General features: G+C 43.1%; 2 protein-coding genes and 1 long non-coding RNA gene across 6 annotated transcripts in view; all 3 read right to left on the bottom strand.

Annotated features, from left to right (window-relative positions):
• Nucleotides 1-1,763: 1,763 nt before the first annotated feature.
• On the bottom strand, nt 1,764-10,493 carry CDCA7 (cell division cycle associated 7). The gene is made up of 10 exons (XM_068685707.1): nt 10,338-10,493; nt 9,369-9,494; nt 8,873-8,983; nt 7,351-7,602; nt 6,834-6,911; nt 5,947-6,135; nt 5,465-5,605; nt 4,886-5,035; nt 4,196-4,332; nt 1,764-3,877 (listed from the first exon to the last, which is right to left on the bottom strand). Exons 1-10 carry the CDS (start codon nt 10,356-10,358, stop codon nt 3,847-3,849), a joined length of 1,236 nt encoding a protein of 411 aa, XP_068541808.1. The 5' UTR covers nt 10,359-10,493; the 3' UTR covers nt 1,764-3,846.
• Nucleotides 10,494-19,068: 8,575 nt separating this feature from the next.
• The window catches only part of MAP3K20 (mitogen-activated protein kinase kinase kinase 20), a 92,599-nt gene continuing 86,653 nt past the window's right edge, over nt 19,069-25,014 (bottom strand). For all 4 annotated transcript variants that reach the window (XM_068685694.1, XM_068685697.1, XM_068685698.1 and 1 more), the window contains exons 18-20: nt 24,533-24,607; nt 23,295-23,445; nt 19,069-20,110 (exon numbers count right to left, since the gene is read on the bottom strand). In XM_068685694.1, the coding sequence (XP_068541795.1) occupies nt 19,437-20,110; nt 23,295-23,445; nt 24,533-24,607 (900 nt within the window). In that variant the 3' untranslated portion in view covers nt 19,069-19,436. The remainder of the gene's footprint in view (nt 20,111-23,294; nt 23,446-24,532; nt 24,608-25,014) is intronic.
• LOC137858251 (uncharacterized) lies at nt 21,888-23,288 on the bottom strand. Its single transcript, XR_011097596.1, has 2 exons — nt 23,022-23,288; nt 21,888-22,987 (listed from the first exon to the last, which is right to left on the bottom strand). It is a non-coding gene; the product is annotated as an uncharacterized lncRNA (long non-coding RNA).

Below are 25,014 nucleotides of genomic sequence, written 5' to 3'. Positions count from 1 at the left end.
AAGGTATCTTAGCCCATGAAGCTGGGAAGGCAGAGGGAGTTGTTTCCAAAGCTAACGTGTGTTTTTTAAATTTGCATTACACCTCCCCACATTAATGTAGCTGTTGTTAAGCATCTGAGTGTGCTGCTCTGGAATGTGCAGTGTGCGTTACTTTAGCAGCCTGTGAAGTAATTCTTTAATGCTATTTTTGTAGCTTACCAACAAGGAAAAATACATTTTGCTTCATAGGTTAAGAGACAAAAATCCTTATTTCAAGGGAATACACCTGAAGAGTCCTAACACTTCAACATATGGTTAAATTAAAAAGAAAGTGAGACAGGGAAGAACCAAAAATATATATTAATATATATTAAAGTGAATCTTCTGATATTAAGGAGAAAATTGTCCAATTCCATCTCTAGATACTATATCAATGTGAAAGAATAGTTGACTCATAAGCAGGCTTTAGGTTATATTTACATATTTAACATTAAAAAGGAGTTATTGATCACCCTTCCAGTACTATTTCCTCACAGACTGTTTCATAGGCACAAATGCCCTTCCCATACACCCCTAAGAATGCACAAGGAACAAAGCTCCAAGAAATCTAAGAGTGCAATTTGTCTATTAATCCTTTCTAGCAATTACAAGTGATTATAACAGGTTTTAGAAAAAAGTTGGAAGTTTTATCAGACCTAGATGCAAGACCACCTACCCTAGAGCTAAAAGTAGTGAGGGAATCATCAACTCATGCAGCCTTTTTCAGTAATAAATTAAGTCATTCTACCTTATGCATGAGCTTCATTCTTCTGGTCTTCCTTTTCCAGTGATTCTGCTTCCATGCATTTTTGTTTTCAAAACTACCCAATAGTTAAGACTTTTCTCCCCATGAAGTATCTTAAATTGCCACCCACTTGCTGCAGATATAAAGCACGAGTCCTTCGTCAGGTTAACATCAACAATACTTAAGCAGCTATGGTAGAGAGGCTTGGGGGGAAGAGTTGGATTGAGACACCTCAGCATCATGTAAACCTTAAAACTAACATACTACATAAATACAAATTTTCTCTCACGTCACCAGTGGTGATGAAAGGTAAGCATCTGTACAAAGCTTTTGGTGATCTTAACGAAAATGAGGATTTTACCATCAGAGTGTATTTATGGGCAGCTCAGACACCGCTCAATCACTTTCCTGTTTCCACCATCTCAGTACGATTTTCATGGAATCTTCTGCCATAGTCTCATTCAACTCCTCTCTTAGACGAAGCTACTGACTCCAGCAAGAAGTATCAGAAACGGTCTTGTGCGCTACCAGCCTGCTAACAAGGTCCCTGGTTAATTCTCTGCTTTAACACTCAGCTCTAAACTTAATGGGGGGAGGGGAGACAGTAGCAGGCATCTGACTTCTACTTGTGTCAAACTATATTGTCCTCTCCATCTCATGATGAATATAGGTATCTAGCTTAAAGAAAAAAGGCTGAAGGTTCTGAACATCTGCACCTTGCCTGAACTCAGTAACTATATTTCCATCATCCCAAGTTAGTCATTAACTACCAGACAATTCAATCCAAACAGCATGGCTATCAAAGCAAGCCTAGTTTAGGTACACAGGACTGGGGAGAGAAAGATGTAGTCACGCTGCTCCTCCATGTATGATGAGAGCAACCAACTCCTGTACTTCTCAACTGTACACGTAATACATCTGAAAAGTGGTTTATCTTAAAAGTGGTAAAAACTAAGTGCAGCTGTAATGGACTTTTTAAGAACAATTAAGAGGCAAGAAATTCTAACCCAGAAATTTTTTATTTTCAAAATAAAAACCTTCATACAGCTTTGCAGATGAAAACAATCTTAATACAGCAGTCTCCAGGATACAAAGCAAGGGTTTGCTTTTAGCACAGTCCTTTCAAGCTCTAGCAATCAGAAGGGAAGCCCAGCAATTAGAAAAATCGCTCTTATCTGTCAGAACATGTACTTCTAGAGTTCCTTCTTCATGAAATGTACCTAGAGGGTAGATCACACTCCACATTAGATTGCACAGCTATTCACGCTACAAAAACAGAGGACAGGAGATTTTCAACAGCACAGATGATTTATGAAACAGATCTTCAAGTCTGGGACGTAAGTATCTTGTGTCCAAATTCTTCTCTCCTCCCACACACACTGATCTAGCTCCCAGAAAGGTATAAATCATGGGTCATTATATACACACACAGTACAAACACTGTGCAAGCAGAGGGGTCAAAAGCCATGTTTTGTTCTAGTGCTTAATAAATCCAAGCTGATTCTCCCTACTATTCAACTGTACATTATGTATAACATTGCATTCTAAACCTTATACAAAGCTTATACAGTAGTTTCCATTGCCAAACTAAGCGCAATTATACACTGTGGTTCTCCAGATACAATTTTTGTGGCACCTTATGCACTCACTGCTGTAAAATAGAAGACACTGTACATGCAACACCAGATACTCTTTATCTCAGTTTTTGCTGTACTCGTGCTTCATTAACATCATGCAAAACAACCTCCTATGATCACAGGCAGCCAGATACAAATAGAAGTATGGATGGACTGTTAAGAAGACCACAGCACTAATCACATTTATAAGTGCTCACAAACTGTACGCAACCTTTACATCTCCTTTATTTATTTTTAAAAGCCTTTTGATCATTTGTTCTTCTTTATCTGTTACCACAGCCAGGGTATGTCTTTTGAGAACATTATCTATTTATGTTTGCAAAGCTCTATGCAATTGAAAGAATAATTCACCTTAAGCTGGACTGTAGTTTAGGAAGTCCTTACTTTTTCTTTTTGTTCATAGGTAAAAGAGAACTAAGGCTTCTGATTCCAGTGACTGCTTGTCATTGCCCCTTTTCCTGACAGAGTTCAACAAGCTGCCACCTTTAATCCACTTGTAGTTGGTCAACAGTGAAACAAACCACTACTCTACTTAGCCAAGCATCCTCCTTTGCCAGGACCTGGGCTGATTCTGCACAGAAGCAAGTCCATAGTTGGCAGCAAGAGCAGGGAAAAGAGAACCCAAAAAAACAACAGTAATTTAAGTGGTCACTGTGATGCATACCAGCACTTTCAGATTACTGTCATCACTAGACAACTCTAGTGCGGTGCTACGGAAGCTTTCAGCAGTGGCCTCCTCTCATCTGAGAAAACACAGAACAAAAGTGCTTACCCCCAGTCGCTTCTGCTACAATTTGTCACTCACTAAAGAATCTCCTTTAAAATGGCCAATGTGCACTTTAAGTACTCTATAAAACTAAATGTTAATGCTTGGAGACTGCTCGACCACAACCTTTAGGGCTTCCTTTTTGAACTTAAGAATGAGTTGCTGTTTTAGAGAATTGTTAGCTTCCATTTGATCATTTATGTTCAGTAAGAGTCTATTGCAGCAGAAGTTGGCCAGGAGTTAAGCACACACCTTTCCCTGCTTGGTTCTGTGGGGAACAATGCCCTGAAATGTTCAGAACATCTCTATCTTTTTGTGATCAACTTCAAAGCATAAATAAACCTGCAGCACAGATTACGGCATGAATAGAACTCCAATGGCTTAAAGTCCCATCTTCTTTCAGGAAAAAAAAAACACACATTGTTGGCATGAAAGCAAGAACTGATGTTATCTGGTTTTCTGTTTTGCAAAAGTTGTTTAAAAAGAAAACAATGGTCTGTGGGCAAGGCCCCTCATTAAACAGTTTCTCCAAGTGTGATTTGCACTGAGATGCACTATTTTTGCCCCAAAGGGGAGGGAACAAAGGCACTGGCTTTGTAATCTCGTTTGATTAAATGATTCACAGTAGGTGATAATATGGCATCGGTGAAAGAGTACGTAATTTAAAGGCAATCACAGCTTCAGTCTTCCATTCCAAGTTCGTGTTTCAGACTGAAAGACAAGTAGAAACTTGAGTTAGTTTATAGCAAACCACTGCTTGGAAACCTTCTAGACACATTAGCGGAGGTCATGATAATAAACACAGGTCAAGTTAAAAGCAAAGAGACAGAGTGAATATACCACTTGATTTGGTTAAGAACAAACATGTCAGAAAAGCCTTGTGGCAAAAATCTCAGATTCCAAAGACAACATGGACTAGTCTTGTGACATCTACCTGACAAACAGATGTGAACGGAATGTTCTCTCCCAGCTTTCAGCTGCTTAACCCACTAGAGTAAAGTCATGCCACTGACACAACAGCATGCTTACCTTTTCAAGTAGGCATGGACATTGTCATAGCCATGGTACTTGGCCAGATAGACCAGCACACCTGTAGCACATCGGCCATCTCTCTGTCTGCAGAAGCTACAGTTGCAGATTCCACGACATGGTGGGCACCTCCAGTTCTAGACGAAAGACAGACAACATCCTTTTTAACTGAGCAGCAATGCCAGACATGATTCACAACTGTGAATTAGAAGATGATCCTGCTCTCCACTTAGTTTTACATTGACCATCAGTGCTGCAAGAGTCACCAGTACAGAAGAGTCCAAACTCTTCAGTCTCTAAGGCATTAAACTCTCCTTTGCCTTCTTTGCACATAACCACAGGCAGCATTCTGCTCTGCTCAACTCCTGCACCATTTCCATAGCCCACAGTAGCAATGAAATTTGTCCACAATATAATTCTCTGTACTGCATTAAGCACTAATGCAAAGTAAAATAGAGAACGCTATTCTGATGCTCAAATACAAGAATATTTTGTCAGCTTCTCTGCTCTCATAGTTTATTCCTGTAAATAGAACCACGTAACTAGTAAATATTTCTGTCACCAGGACTGAATCAAATTAAAAACACATTATGTATCACAGCACTGCAAGCAACTCTTTAGCTATGAGTAACAGATGTACTTTTCTGCTCAAGTTAAGCACAATAAAGCCAACGTTCAAAACTGTCTTACCGGATCCAGCAACGCTGTTCTGACATCTTCCCCATACCTATTGCGGAGGCACGGCCCACAGAACTGGCCCCGTACCCCTATGCAATCAGGGTTACGGCAATTTGTCTTGGTATCTATGGTTTTTTGTCGACACTGATGACAGGTGGATCCCTACAACATGGGGGAAGCAATTCAGGAAACAGAACATTAAAAATAACTCCTTAGTTAGGGGAAGAGAGCATTAATAAGCAGTCTTTGGTAGTTAGCAGTGCTTATCCTGGAACAGAAAGTCACCTCACAAGTTTCAATAGAGACTGTTTTAACATTACATCTTCAGTGGCTGTTAACAAACACTTTCACAGGCTGGTATTGCCTATGTAATATGTTTGTTCCAGGGTTAAAGCAAGCCTACTGGCTTGGTAAAGACCATTCTATAAATTCAGTGAAAGAGAGATGACGACATTTTAAGACTTCAGACATATTTCTCCCCAAAATCACATCCCTCCAAACAGTGAGAAGGGAAACTGCTCTATTTGATGCTAAACCACAAGCAGATGAATTCACAGAAGTATGCATTTCACAAAGTCAGAATATACTTACCATAGCCCTGTTATACACTTTCTCTCTTGCAGATCCACAAATGTTATTCAGCTCCTCCTCCGTTATCTCCTCAACCGGGCGCACAATGTGTGGAAGAGCCATGGCACCACGGTGACCCCTCCTGGGAGTTTGGGCATCATGCTGAATAATGAAGACACAAAATTGTCAGCATTAGATTCAGCAAACATTCTACACAAACAAGGAGCAAATCTTCAAATCAATGCTAAAGTCTCAAATAATCTTTCTATATAAAAAAGAGAGAGAGAGAGATTTGCAAAGACATACAATATGTATGCTGCTTTAGCATCTAAAGGGTGACAGATCAAGTGAAATGCCATTGGAGCTTACTTAATTTCTGCTGGAGTACAGAGGAAGCAATTCATCTAGGATAAGGTGCTCTGAATGAACTTCTGTTTTCTTGAAGGGATAGAAAACCACCTTCAATAGCAACCTGCAGCTGGAGAACTAGAACCTCAACTTACCTCCATGTATTCATCAGACATTGTTCTTCTTCTTACTAGGAAGTACCGGTCATCATCCTCTTCTTCTGGTAAAGGAGTAGGAGGACCTTCAGTCAGAGACCTGGATCTTGTGTGCGGCCGAGAACTTCGATCTGGGTTCCTCCTCAATGCACTTCTAGGTAATGAACGTCTTGGAAGTCGCTTTGGCCCCTGGTAAAATTTAAAAGCCCCTAATTAAGTAACAGCTCCTGTCCCCACTATGCATTTGGTCTCCAAAAGACATGCCTGCTTTCTTTCTTACTTTCCCAAAGAAGAATTCTTCCCCCCACCGCCAGAAAACACAAGGTAAAAAACATCCTAGGCAAATTCGTCTTGAGTGTACTGCTAGATGTGGAAAACAAGCCAAAAGCAGCTTGTTTGTGTCCATGCAGACAGACATACAGTAATTCCCACACACAGCAGCAGAACCCATGTCCATGAGAAGTTTGCACTTTATTGTTATTCCCACCCTCACACATCTCACAGATAAACTAGCAATGAAATCCAAGGACAAAATTATTTTTTTTCCCATGGCTTCAAAGTCACAGAATATTCAGAATTGAGCTTCAAGGCTTTGGCCGCCCCCCTTATCTCCAGCCTTTCTATAAATAGGCATTTATACAGCATCTCATTTGGTTTTATTGGCCAGTGGAGTCACCCAGGCCTTTATAAAATTGAATGGATTAATTCATACAGTGCCAAATCAACAGAGTTGCACAATGAGTATTGTTTACTAAAGCAAACGTGCAATTCTGATCTGGACTTTGATGTCCAGGGTTTATTAAGCCTTTTAATGAAGAGTTCTTTTTTGTAATTCAACAATTTGAGACCCAGAAACCTGAAAGCAAATACACGAAGTTAATACTTACTTGACTGGCAGTTGGCAATGACCTTCTCCCACCAAAGATACCAGAAACACTTTGCAGCTCCGCCATTAGTTTTGCGAGCTAACAGTAGAAGGAAAAAAAAAAAAAAAAGAAACAGAGCCTTAAAAGGGAGTTTATGTGCTACTACAAGCTGTTAGATTAGGGCAATTGGCTTGAAGTACAATTACTTGCAGGAAGCATGGCCATTCAACTTTTTACTTTTACGTCTTATTTTTATGTTCTAGAGACCGCAGGTAATTTGAAAACAATCAAACTTAATAGGCTGCAAGCCTAAACAGGAATAGGCCTTCAATATTAGAATTTTTACTAAAGGACTTAGCCTATGGATTATCACGTGCCAGCAAACATAAGAGTATTAAGAGTTAAATATTAGGAATACAAATTCCTGTAATGGGAATTATGTGAATACATTAAGAGTTAATCTGAATAACCAAAGAGGTTCCCAAGAATCAAGGCAGGGGGTGAATGGGAGAAAGGAGGGGAGACACTGAGTATTTACCATTGCTTTGTTTTCCTTGATGTTTAAAGCTCTTTTTTCTAAAAACACAGAGCCCTTTTCTTCAGAATCAGAGTCTGAATCCAGAGCAGGCATCAGCTTTTCAGGAAGAGTTTCCATCTCAGCCTTCCTCCTTTCCGATCTTCGAGGTGGAAACTTCATAGCTACTTTTAGAGGAGCAGGGTATTTCTGCGCTCTTTGAGCTACCTCACTTTCAGCACTTCCATCATTCTCCTCTGAATCTGATTCCAGTTTCTGTTAACAAATCAGAAGTGTACAAATCCAAGTGAGCGGGTCTGCAATTACATAGTTCGACCTTTTTTTTGTTTAGGGGCAGTAAAAGAGGAAATACACATGTCTATTTTTAAGCTTTCAGTCCTATGGTCTAGTGTATTTTAATTTTTAAAAAGCCAAAAAGTTATCAAGGAAAGCCACACCGTACTACATCAGAAAAAAACCCTTACTTCACTTGCAGAAGTTTTAAGCTGTCACTTGCAGGCCTAGCAGTGAAAATAATTTGTGTGCGAGTTTGAGAAACAATAGCATTTTAAGGGCTCAATTTCTCAGCATACTGTATTTGGTTGTATTAAAAAAAAAAAAAAAAAATTACTCAGCTCTCATCACAGGTCAAAACTGAGTTTGTAAACTGTGAAGGATTTCTATCACTGATACTGTGAGATTGCTAGCAAGTGAAAACTTCCTCCTAACACTAGCCAATGAAATAATGATGAATAAAACTACAGCAATTTCTTATCTTTGAGTTCTGATACCTTGATAAGAACTTTTACAAGAATCACGGGTCCGGTGAATACAAGAAATAGTTTATTTAGTGAACAGCCCATTTTGTGATAGGCTTGTAGTTTTAGACTCGGTAATACAGTCATATTTTGGTCCTAGACATAAACAACCTGCTTTGGTGTAAAGGTCTTCACTGGTCTCAATTGTCAATTCTTATTTTCACAGGGTTTTATTAAACAACATATTTGGTCCTGGTTGTTCATTCAGGTGTAGTTATTGATTCCTTTTCGACACATATTTATTCTAGTGTTGTCTCCTATTCTCCTTACTGCTGTGCATTAACTCAAGTACACATCTTCTTTCAATCACATGCTAACCTAGTTATTCCTCAGTAGGTTCTAAAGTTACAACAGAAACTTATTTTATGCCAAGCATGGTAACACTTTACAAACCTGATCCTGTACTGAAGTCAGGATGTCACCACTTATGACTATTTCTACAGTGCTCTCAAGCAGTACAGCATTTTCTGTTACACTGTAAGAGTGCAGTCTGAATGCATGCCAGCGTACACAGAGATTTTTCGCAGGTTTGCTAGAGTCTGTGAGCTAGCATAACATTTTGCATTGAAGAACAAAATGAAAATGCAACTATGGCTACTTAGACTGATGGTATATTACATTAAATGAAACTGACTCTTTCTGACAATAATTGAAGTTGCCGTTATTTTTCGATTAAGAATGTGTAAGGATTCAAATTTAAAATGGCCAACCAAAATCAACTGTCTTACCAATGCATCTTCAATCTCATTTTCTGAAAAGCCACAGAAGGATTCATCATCAGAGGCTTCATGAAAGATTTTTGCCAGTTCTTCCGTAATATCCGACCTAAACTTGCATTTCTATGAAGAATAAAATATCCTTTAACTTTAGTTGTACAGAAAAAAAAAATCACACTTACAAGCGCAATACAAGCTAACAGCTTTCTCAGTAAAAAAAAAAAAAATAGTTAAGGGATTTACAAGTGGTTTCAAAACTGCAGTTGCAAATTATCAGGCGTGTTAGGTTAGGTGATATTTCAAAGGCTAGAATAAATAGCTAATCTACTTCCAACAATTACCACCTAGAAGTACTAGCGAACAGTGAAATGAAATTACAGCACATAGCACAGATTTATAGCTACCATACAAAACTGTAGCAGAGCAAACAGCTTTAATCATGCACAAAACATGCGGGTCCTTACCAGCACTGCACATTCAGTTTTAGTTGTTCTTATACCGTACTTACCGTGTTTGCAAAATTATCAGAACCAAAACTGTCACAACTGTCATCAGAGGATGAGGACGTTTCCATGGGGATCAGTTTCGTATTTCGGAATGCCCTGAAGTTTCTCCTTCCCCAGCAACCTCGGCGCTGTAAAGAACAGTGACAACAGCATTAATAGGGGCAGCCAGCTGCAAGCTTTTAGACATGTCGTTAAACTGAAGCTTAGGAGGCTTCAACGTTTTAGAATTCTTAACATACTTGGACACGACACAAAACATCTCACACCAGCAGAATCATCATCATCATCACAAGAAGTATTTCCTACGCTAGACATGGGAATGTCTGCTCTCACACATTTCTGATCATTGTTATGGATGAGTGTTGTTCAGTATCCAAAAACATTTTTTATGACTGCAACGAGGTGAAAACCCACACAGAAGTCATGTTGTTCTCCACTCATTACGTGCATGTTTCCCGCGTGGTCTAAGTACAGCCATTATAGACAATGATGGAAAGACGTACGAGCACACAAGCAGCCTCTCTAGAAAGCTGCTCTGATCTATTACACTGAAGGTAAGGCACACACCAAGCGCGCTGTAGTTGTTAAGGAATTAGCTAAGACCCCTTCATTAAGGGCTTAATACGACTCTTGCAAACAGCTTCATCAATTTCCCCCAGCAGGACGGCACACCCCGTCTGCCGGGCTTCCTCTCTTCACTTCCCGGGCCCCCTACACCCTGCTCACCCCCCCGGGTACCCAAGCCCCCACCAGCCGTCCCCAGCCCAGCCTTTTACCACCGCAGGAACCAGCCGCAGCCACCCGAAGCCCCCCGCCCCGCTCCCGGTGCCGTCCCCCCGTGTCGGGGAGCGGCGGGACGCCCTCCACGGCTCCCCCCCAGGCCCATGCCCTCCCCCGCGGCCCCCGTATCGTATCGTATCGTATCGTATCGTGTCCCGTCCCGTCCCGTCCCGTCCCGTCCCGTCCCCCACCTGCGGGCGCGGCGGAGCCATGCTGGCGGCGGGGCGCGTGGCGGGAACTCAACGTTCGCGCCAAAGCGGCGGGGACGGGGAGGGCGGGGCCTGCCGCCGCCTTTCCCGCCACGGCGCCCGCGTCCTGGCAGATGCAGCCCGCCCCGCCGCGGCACCGCGCGGCCCCCGACCGACCCCGCACCCCTGCGGGGGGAAAACCACCGCTCTTCTTATGTGTTCTTCCTGAGGGGTCCGTGCGGGGATCCCCTCACCCCTTTTTATTTTTTCCCCTGGAGGTGCGGGGTTTGTGGAGCTGCAAGGACCTGGCCGTGTGGCGCGAAAATCTCCCGGGCGGAGGGGGGCGTGCGCCAGAGGGGAGGCGCCGGGCGGCCACGTGGTCCCCGCGCCTCTTTTTTTCTTTCTCTCTTTTTTTTTTTTTTTTCCGTTCACGTGCCAAAGCAGTACTTTTTGTCCTTCATTCTCTGAAAAAAATAATAATAGTTAATAAAAAACACCATAATAATCATAAAACACCATAATAAAATGATTATGATAAAATAATAATAATAATAATAATAATAATAATAATAATAATAATAATAATAATAATAATAATAAACTACCACACAACTACCAGTATTCAAGGGCCAGGCTTGTTCTCACCACATGTGCCCCACATCCCCACCCAAGCAAGGATGGGGCCCACGTCCCCACAGCCCCCAGGGCCTCTGTGTGCCCCTTGGGGCCCCTCCAGCTGCAGCCCCAGCCCAGCAGGCAAACACCAGACAGGCGTGCAGGCCGTGCAGAATCCCAGCCGGCAGGATGCAGGCTTTCCTGTGTTGCTATCGTAGCTGCTGGGTTATTTGCTGGTTCACCAGTGCCGTGCAGCGTTAGGAGCAAAGTGACAGTGACAGCACTGCGGTAAGATTTTAGGGAAAAAAAAAAAAATTGGCTGTGTTACTCTGAGAACAAGATGTTACTTGAAGGCAGGCTGGAGGAAAATAAATCTCCAGTCACTGTAAACCATGTTATGTGACATTTGCAGTATCACATTAAATCCAATACAGCCACTACACACAGCACAACGAGGCCTGCACAGCCGGTACTTGTTAGCAATAGGAACGGGAGAGGCCCTGAAGAAGCTGTTTGGGATTTGTGGCTCTGCTGCTTGCCGTAATCCTCCCTTTATTCTTGGCTGGAGCGGGACTGCCGTTCAGCATTTCCAGGAGCCCTCCTGGCAGCAGGCGAATCCCCTGTCAGCGGGCACGAGGGAAGGAGGCCCTGCGCGTGCGGCCCGCACGCAGACCTGTGCCCGTGTAAAGCAAACCATGCATCAGCCCCAGGCCCGAGCCCATCATTAGGCTACAACACAATGGGGCACAAGACCCCTCGCCAAGGTTTTATATTTTCTGTGGGTGTGCTGCAAGCTGCCGTGTGAAAGCATCTCCATTTTCAGTAAGTCCTTAATTACACACTTACCTGCACGGCACACAAAAGGCTGTGAGGGACAGCCGGTGAGAACCAGACACCAGCGCATGCATGATCCCACACACAGCGCTCACGGAGCTTTGCCTCCCAGGTGGTGTCCTGCCAAGACCCCTCGGGGCAGAGGGGTGCCTCCTGAGCCTGGATTTACTTATTCCAGGAAAAAAAAAGAAAAAAAAAAGAAAAAAAAAAAAGATCCCATTTCTCAATGACAGCAGCTCTTATCAATATTTTGAGTCAGGGCTTTACTAGAAAATAACCCACCTTCACAGCTTTTAAGAGCATCATATAAAATGTTATGGAGTACTGATGGGCTAGCTGAGTCCATGCTTCAGACTGCAGCTAATTTTCCATTTAATGCTTAATGGAAACCACGTTCTCCAAGCAACATATGTAATCAATTGGCTTTAAAATTTATCAGCCAGAGCAGGGACTTACTGAGGAAACTGGCCAGGATATTTGAAAACCATTTGGCAGGGCAGGCAAAGGGGATCAGTGAGGGGCTGTTGACTTTCTTGCTAAAGCAGGAAAATAAATCTCTATGTTGAACCCCAGGTGACTGCAACCCCAAAAGGACACTCATTGTCACATAGCAAAAGGAGGATGGCCACTTTTGCAGATTTATTCTTAGACCTCTGTCTGCATGCTTGCTGGGCACCTGTGTCCCTTTGGCAGCTCTGTTCTACCCTGGACTGCCTGACGAGCTTACCCCTGGGGTACTGCCAAGAAAAAGTCTGTTTTAAAATCTTGGCTTTCCTTGAAATGAGTTGTTAGTACATGGAAGCAGCGCTTGGAAGATCTGCTAAGGAAATCGGCTGAAATTACAGAAGGGTGGGCAGTAGATTCAGCATGCAATGCTTTCTGCATCTGCCCAGGGAAATCGAAAGTGGTGACATATGAGGAGCTTCAAGCAGTAGCTAGAGCACGGGCCTCCAGCAACAATAGCTCAATTGTCAGAAAGAGAAAATGTTACCTTCGGTCCCTCAGAGAGCTGTCCTACACATCGCCCTGCATGCACATTTTGGCTGTCAGCATGGTAGCGAAGCTCTTCTGTCTGTCCACAGCACTCCCAGTGCTGCATCCATGGCTAAACACTACCAGTCTTAACTATAGACAATGCACTTTATGCTCCTTGTTTGGTTGGTTTTTAATTTTTTTTTAGGCACGAGTATTTCAGCAGAAGGGTAGAGTACAGTTTCTCATGACCGCAGAGTACCTGTGGCACAAAGCAGTAACATGTATCTCGGCTCTGCAGAAAAGAATAAGATTGCAGCCACTAATGACAGTAATTAAAAATTTCTGTAAGAGCTGTCCAATCACCTCTTCATCTGAGCAAATTATAGTGTGTTATTAAAACCGTTAGTGCAATAAAATGAAGCTAAAACATTTTGCATTAAAATAATCAGACATTGATTTATGATGTAAATTTTAAATCGGTAACCTATAACACACTAATTGTTTTTCTCTCTCATGAAAGGTGTATTTCTGTAAAAGATCTGATCAGGCATATGTATTTGTTCAGATGTCACCCTCCAGTGGCTAACACTACTATACAAGATGTAATAAGGTACATAATCAGGTAGCCTGCTATTGATTGCAATACAGAAACCTTTTGTTGTTACACAGAAAAAGGAGGATGGCCACTTTTACAGATTTAATTTGTAGTTGGACCTCTACATGTTTGCTGGACATAAATTTTTTGAAGTGCTTTTTTAGCTTGACTGTGGTCTGATATGTAGAAACAGGATCTGGGAAAAAAAATAAATCTTTTCCACTTTTCCTCTCTCCAAATTTTTTTTTTGGTTGCTTTTTAATTTAATAGGTTTGTATCTCCTTGTGCTTTGCTGCAATTTCCTTATTAGTAAAAGCTGGGTGCAAACACATCTTGCATGCTGAATTGGAGGTGGTCGTATCTGGTCCTATTTGATACCATGTTTTTTTTTTACCTAAACTGGCAAGGCCATAAAAACAGAAAATATAAGAGAAGGAAAACCAAAGGAATAAATACAGCCCAGGGGGAGGAAAAGTGCTAGTTGATAAATGCCTCTAGGAGCCTGCATTCATCAGCACCCTCAGAGAATGGCTGAAATTTGGTCAGTTTTGATAGAAATCTTAATGATTATTCCAAGTACACGTCGCAACAGATCATTCGGAGCCCAGGGCATTGTGATGCACATTATGGAGTGTAATTACAATGCTCATTTGAGTATCCTGTAGCCATTCCACAAAATACATAGCAAAAAATTGTTGATCAAAAGTAGCTGCTGTTAATATGCACTAGCCACTTTTAAAAGCTCAAGATCCCAGCCCTTTCACTCTTGGGCTTCGATTTATATTTCCTTTTGAAAACACAAAATAGATTAAGTCACATCATAAAGAAATTGCTTACAAAATGTTCTGCAAATGCATAACTGTGGGAAACAAGAGGCTATCAGAAAATAATCAAAATTGCTTACTGCACTCTGTTTTGTTTTTTTTTTTTTTTTTCCCCTTTTTATATAAGCTTTACTGTGAGTGTTGATTTGTGTCGCCTCCGCCAGCCCCCAGCAAAAGGCTGCTGCTGGGAGAGGATGGGGGCTGGGGGGGGGGACGGACAGGTGGTGGCATCGCCTTCTCCCTGGTTCTGCTTGTCTGGCAGCTCCCTCGGGATGGGGGGCCAGGGGGACAGGCAGGAAGCCCCCCTCAAGGTTTCAGACCCTTCACGTGCTTTTTCACAGCATGAGGAAAATGCCCTGTCTCTGCTGCAGGTAGCCCTGACCTTTCTTGCCGAGGCAGGAAAATAAATCTGTTATGTTGAGCCCCAGGTGTATGAAGCCACTTTGTGCTGCACTGTGTCTGTGTGGGTAGTTCAGACATCGTCACCTGCACAAACATTTCATCAAGTTTCTCAGAGGAGGCACCAACCCCCGGGGCTCTCAGCCACCCCCCGGGGCTCTCAGCCACCCCATGCTGCCGCTGTCCTCTGAGAGGTACATCTCAAATGCCCTGTGTTTGCACCTACTAAAACGCGATCTTGGCAGACCCTTATTAGTGTTATTGCCATAATAGACTTCTCCTCCATAACCTCTAACTTTTTGCAACAGACTGGCTTGAACTGCTAAGCTTTGGCACTTCATTAGATAAGAAAATTATGTAAAAATCCCTTCTATGGTGGACACATACACAGAAAATAATGTTGTCAGATGTAATTTTCAGAGGTAGAACAGCTATTTGGCTCCATTTTAAGTGAAGTGAGATGTCAGGAGGTCTCTCGATTTGGGTTTTTTTCCACAATTACAGAAGCAACTGCCTGTCTTTCCCAGCCTAAAGTAATAATAATAATAATAATTAGGTCAAAGTGTGTTCACTAGCACAATCAAAAAATTCAAGTGTTCATCTTTGATTCACAGCCCAGTATTCTTGGCAGCAGGTTTACAGAAGGTCCTAAAATACTTGATACTTGGGGTTTGCTCCTCAGCAGCATTGGCTGAGGAGGAAAATGGTATGGGGAGCCCCAGCAGGGAATTGTTACTTTGAGTAGGGACGGGGAGGACGCAGAGACTTTTGGCAACTTCTGTGCCTTAAATCAGTTTAGCAATCTCATGGTGAGTGCATGGGATCTTGGTGCATACCACAAAGGGTAGCATTGCTGTCAGATGTTGATTGCCAGAAAACATGCAGTGGGAGTGGGTTAGGAAGAGCAAAATTACAATAGCCAATATTTTCTATAAAAATAAAAAATAAAAAAATTAAATATTGGGTTTGAAGGGCATCAGATGAGACCAAACCTATCCTGTTGGCCTTCCCAAATTTGTCAGGACTCAAGGAATTTGTCCTGGTGTGTTACAATTCTGCTCAAGCAGGTGAGGAGAGGTGGTCCATGGGATGGGGTTTGTTGGGCTTGCTGAGTACCTGGTGCCAGAGGGAGGACTACTGTAAACATTTGCAGTGACTACTGACTTCCAAGCAGATACTCTCTGAGACAGCAGAAATTAATGTCAGGAAGAAAAGGAAATAGTATAGTGAGATGGCTGTGCTCTCAGGTTGCATGGTCCTGAAAGGCTAAATATCACATGAGTTTTTTTTTGTTTTGTTTTGTTTTTTTTGTTTGTTTGTTTGTTTTTTTCTCATATCCTTAGGTATATGGGAAACACAAAAAGTTAAAAATAGACATGCTTAAAAAATTGAATGATACTGTTTGTTGGCAAAGAGCAAGAAGGCTCAGCGTCTTTTTTTTTTTCTTTTTTTTTCTTGCTCATACCATGAGCACATCAGCAGCTGGGGGAAGCCCTTACAGTTTCAGAAACCAAGGACCATGATGCTGAGGTTAACCTGCTCTTCCTGCCTGAGCTGAGCACAGCTTCCTCCCTCCCAACCTGCTGGCAGCCAAGAGCCAGCTGCTGTGGAGAGATACTGCTGGTCACACCAGAAGCTTTCTGCAACATCTGGCATCCAGAGGGCACCAGGCAACTCTTGCAACTCCCAGGAGAACCGGTTCCAAACACTGCAAAATGAACAAACAGATCCTGTGTAAGCTGTGACAGCCACAGCCTCACACATTCATAAAAATAAATAAATAAACAAACAAATAAATAAATAAATATTGTACCTGATTTTGTAAATAAGCTCCCCCATTGCATTCAAATACATGTATTCATTCACTTTGGACATCCAGTTCTGAATTTACCATCATGAATTCTCTACAGTTTTTCATCCAGCAGACATCTCAGAGCTGGCTTCTTGCTAGTCACAACATTTTAAACCGGAAAGGGGAAACGTGGGTTCTTCTTGGGGACTGAGAAAACAGCAACAGTACCCAGTTCTATGAAAACCTAGAGAAAGTAGAGGCAGGAAAACAAGGATTGTCTCCAAAGCAGTGAGATGTTGTGCCAGTTGCAGAGGCAGATGTGGAAGTAGGCTATAGCACCCCCACAGATATGTGTACGGATGGAGGGCAGTGTGTCCAGTTCCTAGTGAGCAAATCTAGACACAGCAGTAAATAAATGTGCTTTGTTTTAACAGATTTATGAGAAAGAAAAAATAAATTACCGTGGATCCTTTTCAAAGAGCAGAGATTCGTTGAGGTGTACTTGCCAAAGACATTCCCATTTTCCATATTGCTGTGCATGGTCTTCTAGCCAGCAGTGGCCGCATGGTAGTAAAACATGGCTATAAATTCCTCGGTTTCACAAGGTACTAGGAGTGAAAATGTAAGCACATTTTGCCTTATAATGAATTATTACCAAGTCAGGGACTAGACATGGTGAGAGTGGTAAGGTGTAAAACTAGATCTTGCAGAGACTTTTTCACTTGAGCGGGGCTAAGGGGAAAGACTGTATATGGGAGAATATATGAAGTGTATTTTGTAATTTAAAATAAAGTGTTCACACTTGAAGCAGGAAGTGCATGCAAATATATTCCAATATGAGGGTTTTTAGGAATTTCAAAAATTGTCACTGAGTGATTTATTTACTGCTGTTTTAATACAAAAACAGCTTTGGTGCCATGGTTTGAGGCACACACTAGGTATGAAGATTTTTTTTTTTTTCCACAAGATCACTTACTGTTGCCCTAACCAGCAATTCTGGTGCAGCAAGAGGATTTCTAATCAGTCACTATTGCATGACTGTTTAATTTTAAAAGGCGTGATCAATACCATCCGCTCCTCCTTTAAATGCTAATGAACACTTTAATACAACAGATGTGGACAGACAGTACACTGTAGATTAAAATTAGGCACAGCATTAAATTGCTTACAAACAGCAGCACAATCCTTCTGGACATCTTGACAATCAACCACAGGCAGCTGATAAATCTTGAATTGCCACCACCAGCCCACAGTGTCTGCTGAGTAGGGCCTTGTTCTTGTTCTTAGGCTTGTGCAACTACACCACCATCCTCATCACCCTGGAAGTGAAAGGTACCCTTCCAAAACTTGCAATTTCTTTCTACAATTTGTGCTGGCGCAACCATTAAATAAGATCTCAATTCCTGAGGTGCATCTCCAAATTTTAATAACATGAGCATGTTTATAGCAAGTACTTTCAGGTGTGGTTACTGTCAGCTGGTATCCTACAGACCTTCTTGCTCATGGTAAGAAATGTTAGGTCTCCTGACCTAGACAAAATCCCAGTCTCCTGCTGCATAGTGTCCAGTGGTAGATTTTCCACATCTGCCAAATTAGTTGTCAGATTCAGTAAACCAGGTATTGGAAAACTCATCGTGGGGCCCAGCTGTCATCAGGGCTGCTGAGAATCAGAAAGAGGTGAAATACATGTACCCCTTGGTGACATTCGTGCGAGGCAGGGAATTTACATGACCTTTTGACTGTCCAGTGATGTGGCAGTGGCTGATAGGGGCCCTTCAAGGGTGACACACTGGCATCCTCCAGCATTGCTCGCAGTTGCATGCCTGTGAGCATTGCTTGGCATGGATGGTGATCTAGTAGCTCATTCAAAGTCATCTCTAATTTACTTGCCTTTCAGAGAGTATCATGCATTGCTTTGGGTTCATCTTCCTTTATCTGTTTCTTCCTTTTTTTTTTTTTTCCCTCTAGTCTCTTGGGAAACCCTAACTTTTTTTTTTTTTTTTTACTTTTTTTTTTTTTTCCCTGTTTAATTGTGTGAAATCAACTTGGAGTGAAAAGGCCAACAAGGAACTTTCTGAAGACAAGTGAGTCTACAACTGTGTCTTTGTTCTCAGTGGAGCTAAAGACCACATTAATCACAAACTTTGCTGACCTTGTCTTTACTACCCGAAGACTGAAAGACAAAAGTAACGCAGCCTGGCCACATTTAAAAATTCAATTAAAAAACGCCTGCTGCCCAGGGATAAACATTATCATAGATCTCAGAGGGGGTAGATGTATCTATTATAAAGGCAATGTCTTGTTCTCCCACCCTCTTTCTTTTTTTTCAAAAACATTAAAACCTTTTTTTTTCTCCTTCTGATTATGACAACTGTGTGTGTCACAGTGTCTGCTCTGTGGTGTCAGATACCTGATGTCTGGGTTTTAACAAAGGGAGAGGTGAGAAAACCCTGAAAGGGGATGACATGCTGGAAGTGGAGAAGTGAAGTTACTGGAGTGGACCTGAAGAAAAATCTTTGTGTTCCTGTTTCTTCTGATTATGATGGTCTGACAAAACTATTACCTCCTTCTATAGCCCTGGCAGAAGATTGAATAAAGTATGTGGAAACTGTGCTCAGAGACAGGCTCAACATCAAGAGAAAGAAGCAAGGAGGGAAGAGGGAACAGCACAACTCCTTTTCTACAGATGAAACGGAGAGCTTTTCATTATGGCACGTGGCTGTGTCTTACTGATTTTATTATTGAAATAATAAGCAAATTAGTGCATATCCAGTCAGCTAAGAACATGAGCAGCTGAAGGGAGGGGATGCAACCAGACTAAATTTGTCAGTACTGGGAGGGAAGAGATCCACTGTGCCGAGGGCAGGTGTGGCAGTTCCTCCCGTCCACCGTCTGGCACTGCGTGGCGCCGTGCAGCTGGCCGGCCCAGCGAGGTAGTGTCGTGGCTTCAGTGCAGTGTGCTGAGAGCTGGAGCACGTCGAGCAGAAGCACGTGTCGTCTCCCAGTTGAGCGTTCAGTGAAATAAGAGAGGAAGCTGGCTCTGCCATAGCTCGCAGCTGATGCCCCCCTCAGAACGTCCTCCGGCCCCGCCAGCTCCCCCTGGGCCTCTCCCTACCCGGCTTGCCGGTGCTCTGCCTGTAGGGTTTCCTCGTGTTCTGCACCTTTATCCACCCTCCCTCGCTCACCCTGCCCTCCCCTTCGCCTCTCCTGGGCTCGCTCTCGCCCTGCAGGGGCATGCCCGGGATGGCCTTGGGCCAGGGCGGGTTGCGGGAATACCTGCGGTGCTCAGGGGCCGGGGGTGTCGAGGAGGTCCTGTAGGCCCTGCCTGAGGTCCTGGGGGGCACCGGGGAGCTCGTCCCGCTGTGCCGCCCATCAGAGGAGCTGCGGGAGTTGCCACTGTGAGAGGCGTTCCTCGCCTTGCCCGTGGACCTGTCCCTCTCCGAAGCGGTGTCTGAGGCCGTGCTGGAGGTGCTGCTGCCCTTTGAGTTGAGGTGCAGATTTGACAGGTTTCTCATCAAACTGTGCGAGAGGGGAGAGGAGTTCCTGGAGTGGCTGATGGAGGTGAACTGGTAGCTGACGGGACCGCGCGTCCGCCTCACTGCGGCGGCGTAGGAGTCCTGGCTCCGAAGGTAGGGCAGGTACTGTGTCATGGAGGTCGGGCTGTGGGGGTGGCCGTGCTGGAGAGACGTGGCCTTGGCTAGCTGGTGCATGCGCAGCGTCTTCATCCACTGGCTGTCAATGCCTGGCAGGGAAAGGAAAACAAGGTCAGCTTTGTGCAAAGTGCTAGAAAAACGTGGTCTAGATCGTGTATGAGGTTAAGTAGGAGGTTTTCTCTCTCTGAGAACATTACGTATCTCCAGTCAACATTTCCCTCCCAGCCTTGCAGAAAATAATTCTAGCTTTGAGTATATTCAACATTATGGACTTTTAAAATACTAAGTGATGCAGGTATATCTGATGCCCATGCAGATCGTGGATCTTAGACTAGAAATACTTATTGGACCATCCATTTGGCTGCTCAGTTGGGTTTCTACTCCCAAGTGCCTCCCAGCATTTTTAACTCAAACAGGTTTTAAATATTTTTGTGATGTTCTTGGCAGTCTCTGCAGATTCCTCCTCAGCTTTCACAATAAAAGAGCCTGGAGACCTCCAGAACAGCCATGGACTGGCACCTTCAGGTGCCTGCACCACTGTGGCGTTGCCCTCTGCCCAGCATCACTCCCAGCCAGCACTGGCCATGCCATTCACAATGACTGAGGCAATGCAAACCGCTGCTGAAGTTGCCAGACTCACCTCCCCTCTCTCCATTTTCTCACCATGATAGCCAGAGCCATTTTGTTTGTTATCATCACTACAAATTCAGAAGTCAATCCACTTCACATACTTCACATAGTAAGGCACAGCTGCACCCCACAGCCTCTATCCAGCTTCAGGCAGAAAATGTAGCTTATGTAATTTTGTTCTAGGGAGATTCAAATGATTTGTTCTTAAAGATTGCTAATATCATTCCAATCAGAAAGCATGGCCCTGGCAGCTTGCAGCAGGATAAACACAACCAAAATTTTATTATCCACAGCAGAGGACTCCACTTCCTCTCTTGCTTTTTGCTCGTCTCCAGAGGAAAGACCTCCTCCTCTACCCCTTACTGCAATGCTGCACCTGCCTGGGGAGTTTTGCAGGAGCTGGGTAGCAGCTCTGTCCTTGCTAGGTTTTCATCTCTGCCATTCCCCCATACCTTCCTACCAAGACTCTGGATGTAAAACACAGACCTCATAAATCTGGAAGCAGCTGTCTCAGGACTTAATTTTGGGTTTCTGTTTGCTACCAGTTCTCAGGTGACCACCACATACCATTTGGGACGAGTACTAGCACTGCATGAGCATTTCCCTTTGGCGCCCTCAGTCTCTGCTTCTTATGGCTGCCTGTGGTGCCTGGCCCAGAGACCAGCTGCCCAGCAGGGACTCCCAGTGTCAACCTGTGGAACTGCCCCTTTCTTCAAGCCTTTCATGGGCTGTGGGCTTCTCCGTCATATGGTCTCTGAGCCACCAACTCTGTAACACTGAATTAAATGCTCCACTCAGTAACCCATTGGGGTAGTGTCTTCACTGGTGGTTATTTTAGCTTCTTACACTAGTATTACCCTTACCTTTGTGCTTGGATTTGGTGGTGTTTTAAATCTGGGGTAGGTGGTTTGGTAAAGAAGACAGGCCAGAAGATTTTCTAGAGCTGAGGCACAGCTTTCACATTGGCTGGTAACCCATCTCCTCTGAACTGTGCCTATTTACTTGGGTGCTGACAATACATTAGTGACTTCGTGCAACTCCTCCAAGTGCCAGAGGGACAGACAAGCTCTCCCACCACTCACCATAAAAAAATGAAAGCAGCTTGGCTTACTGCAGCAGAGCCAACCTGTGAAGATACAACACCACACTTGGGTATGGCTGTATGGCTCATCACCCCAAAACTAGAGTAACCTGGATGACCATAGCTAATCTGCAGTGAAGATGTGTCTTTCAGGATATGCAGTTTCCCACCTGCATTTCAAAACAGTTGTGCTGCAAATGGATCAAGGTGCAATTGCTTAGGAATAAGAACACCCATTTTGTGTCTGTAGTCTACACCACCAGCACACAATTCATGTGGCCACTCTTCTACATGTGGCGATAGTGCTACATAATTGTAGAAATCCACCCTCTGCTGACTGCTATCTTGTTATAGCTCCTGTGCTGCCCCTCAGCTACCCCAGCCCAAACATTTCTACAGCACTAATGTGAACTGGGTCAGAAAAAAAACCTGCTGGCTAACAAATTTTTTTTTTTTTTTACAAAAAGAACAGCATCTTTAAGACGCGAAGAAGTTTTTCCAAAGTCCTATTCCAGAAGAAGCCAAAACTGGGTAACAGTAAGACAGGGCAAGCCCAAACAGGCAGGTTGAGCTGTGGACAAAGAGTTCATTGGGAAGATTTTCACTCCTGTTTACAGCAGAGCTGGCCATCAGGAGCGCCTGTGGGGTCTGCCAGGCTGGCAGCATTTAACAAAACAGCATAATATCTAGAGGGGACTTCTTGTCCCCCCCCGCCATGTGCAGTTGAGGCTACAGCCTTGGTATATGCCCCCCCATTGCAAGAGTGCTGGCCGCATAGGAAGAGTCATCAGCATCCACCCAGTTCTTCCAGGAGGCACCCATATCCAAGCACATTTGTGCAAAGCTGTCTGCACGCTGGGTGGCCAAGAGCAGGAGGAAAGAGCTGACCGCAGTACTTCTGCTGAGTTTGGATTGCTGGGACAGAATGCCAGCATGCTCTTCAGACAAAAGTTGCTGAAAGCACTGGCTTCCAAAATTCCCAACAGGGCTATTGAAAACTCCATTCTTCCCAACAGATGGAGGGTAGGGACATACGAGGTTGTCTTCTTTCCCAGCAGATGCTTTGCTGACATTCTGATCAAGAAGCACATCTTCATCCAGGGCACAACTACACAGATAATTACAGTATCCTACCTGTGCTCTCAGTCCAGTCCCAAAGCTGTTATGAGTGCATCCATGGTGGTAAGTCCCACCTCGCTGGTGGACACATGGTGACAGCTTTACGCTGGTGCAGCTGTATGGTCCTGAGCTGGAGCTGGATTGCACCGCAGCAGCTCTGAGCATAGAACAACCAGCCTGTGAGATAGCAGGAGCTGAGCACCTTCCCTAGGGCTGCACAGCAGCAAGGGTACTGTTCATATGCTGAAATTTGTGCAGAGAAGGGGCATTTCTCTTGGGGCAAACTTTTTGTCCAGTATTCAGATTAACTATTTTGACTAAAACCTGGAGATTTTCATGTTCCCATGGATTACTGATGTGTTGTATTTAAAGCTGCTTAATAATAGAAGATGTGAAGCATTTGGGGTTTTAGAGAAGAAGTATTTTTGTTTGTAGTGACTTACTTGAGTCAGACCTGCTCCGTGAATGCCCCTCCGAGTTGGGGAGTGAGGTCTGTATTATGAGCTGTACTGCCTCGACCTCATCCTGCACTTTCACCTTGCTCCAGTGGATAGCTTGGACATGCCTGGTGGTTTTGGGAGCTCTAACGTCGCTCTGCTCAGGAAGGACACAACACACATGAAGACACAAGGCACAAGGACATAACAATGCACAACCCACTATGCTCTCCTCACAGAGAACTTCCACTAGTGTCTGGGCAGCTACAGCACTTTGAATATAGAGTGTTTTGGTTTTTTTTTCAAAATCACGTAGACAGTTCTCATGCATTTTTAGCCTCTGAATAATTTTGGCTAGTATTTTATGATTATGCTAAAAATGTGGTAGTGAACAAGTATTTCAATTCATGTACCATATGGAGGAAAGATCTGAAGGCCTTCCTCTACAAATACAAAAAAAAATGTATTTTACTTGTCATATTAATGTGAATATCACACAGGCAATGCTTTCTGCTAAAAGTAGCAGCAGGTATTTTTGCAGGGGAATCCTCCACAATAACAATAACAATAAGTATCAAGTTCAATTACAGGCCTATGACTCTTGTGAGAAATTCCAGCCTGAAAGAACCTAGGGTTATTGTGGCAGCAACAGAAAACCGCTGTTCTTCATATCTGAGACAAGCCAAGAAGGTCCACGACTTCCCCATCTCTCCATCAGTGTTTGAATCCTTGCTCAGGACAGAGCTGGAATCTTGATTATTAGCCTCAGTGTGAAGCACAGCACTGGTCTTCATAAAATACTTTTGTAAGTAACCACAAACTCTCTTTAAACAGGTTAATATCTATCACAGCACATGGTTAAATTGTCTTCTGGATTTTATTATTATTTTTTTTTACTCTTATCATTCTCTTTCTTCTCCTGTTGCTCCTCAGTTCTCTTAATAAGAACTTCACTGTAAAGGTAAAAACCACAGTTTCCAGGTAATGCAAGCACACTGACCATCACACCTCAAGCAAAAGGAGTTTTTGTCCTTGAGAAAAAGAGCTGTTTCAACCAGCTGCCTGAGGACATAGTCTCTGTAAACCTCTTTCAGCTTTTGCTCCAAACTTTAGATTTTACAATTAATTACAGGGTGATGAGACTTGATTATAGGATACAAAGGAGACAGAGGATGCTATTTTCACATCTCCCATGTAGGTTTTATCTTGGATGAACATTTTTTTGTTTGTTTCTTAGCACTTACCTCATATGTAACAACATATTCTACAGACTGGTGTTCTTCCATCCCCACAATCCATTTCTCCATAACAAATGGGGGCTAAAAAAAACATGGTGGAAATTTTACAAGGTGCTTTTCATCTCCCGGCCTTTTGCTGAAACACCCCAAAGATATTTTCAACTTTTGCCATTTTTCAACCTTTTCCATATTGTTAACACCAATACTTTTTCTTAAAATTTTATGAGACAAAGCAATATATTTTGATTTTTTTTTTTACTTCCTTGTTTACAAAAGAAGACTGAGAAGAGATTTCCAAAGCTGACTGTAAATAAGACAACATGGAATATTTTCATGGTAAATCACACTTTTTCATTTTTATGCATGCTCAATTTTTTTGTAGTAGACTTCCAGAGACCAGGAAGAACAAATACCTAAAGATTCTTGGAGATAGTCCCTGTCAGACAACAAAATGTTGAAGTATGTTAAAAGTTAATCTTATTGTATCT

The sequence above is a fragment of the Anas acuta genome, chromosome 6, assembly GCF_963932015.1.
Source record: "Anas acuta chromosome 6, bAnaAcu1.1, whole genome shotgun sequence".
Classification (NCBI taxonomy): domain Eukaryota; kingdom Metazoa; phylum Chordata; class Aves; order Anseriformes; family Anatidae; genus Anas; species Anas acuta.
The sequence above is the reverse complement of the archived record's forward strand: the minus strand, read 5'-3'. Positions and strand labels throughout refer to the sequence as shown.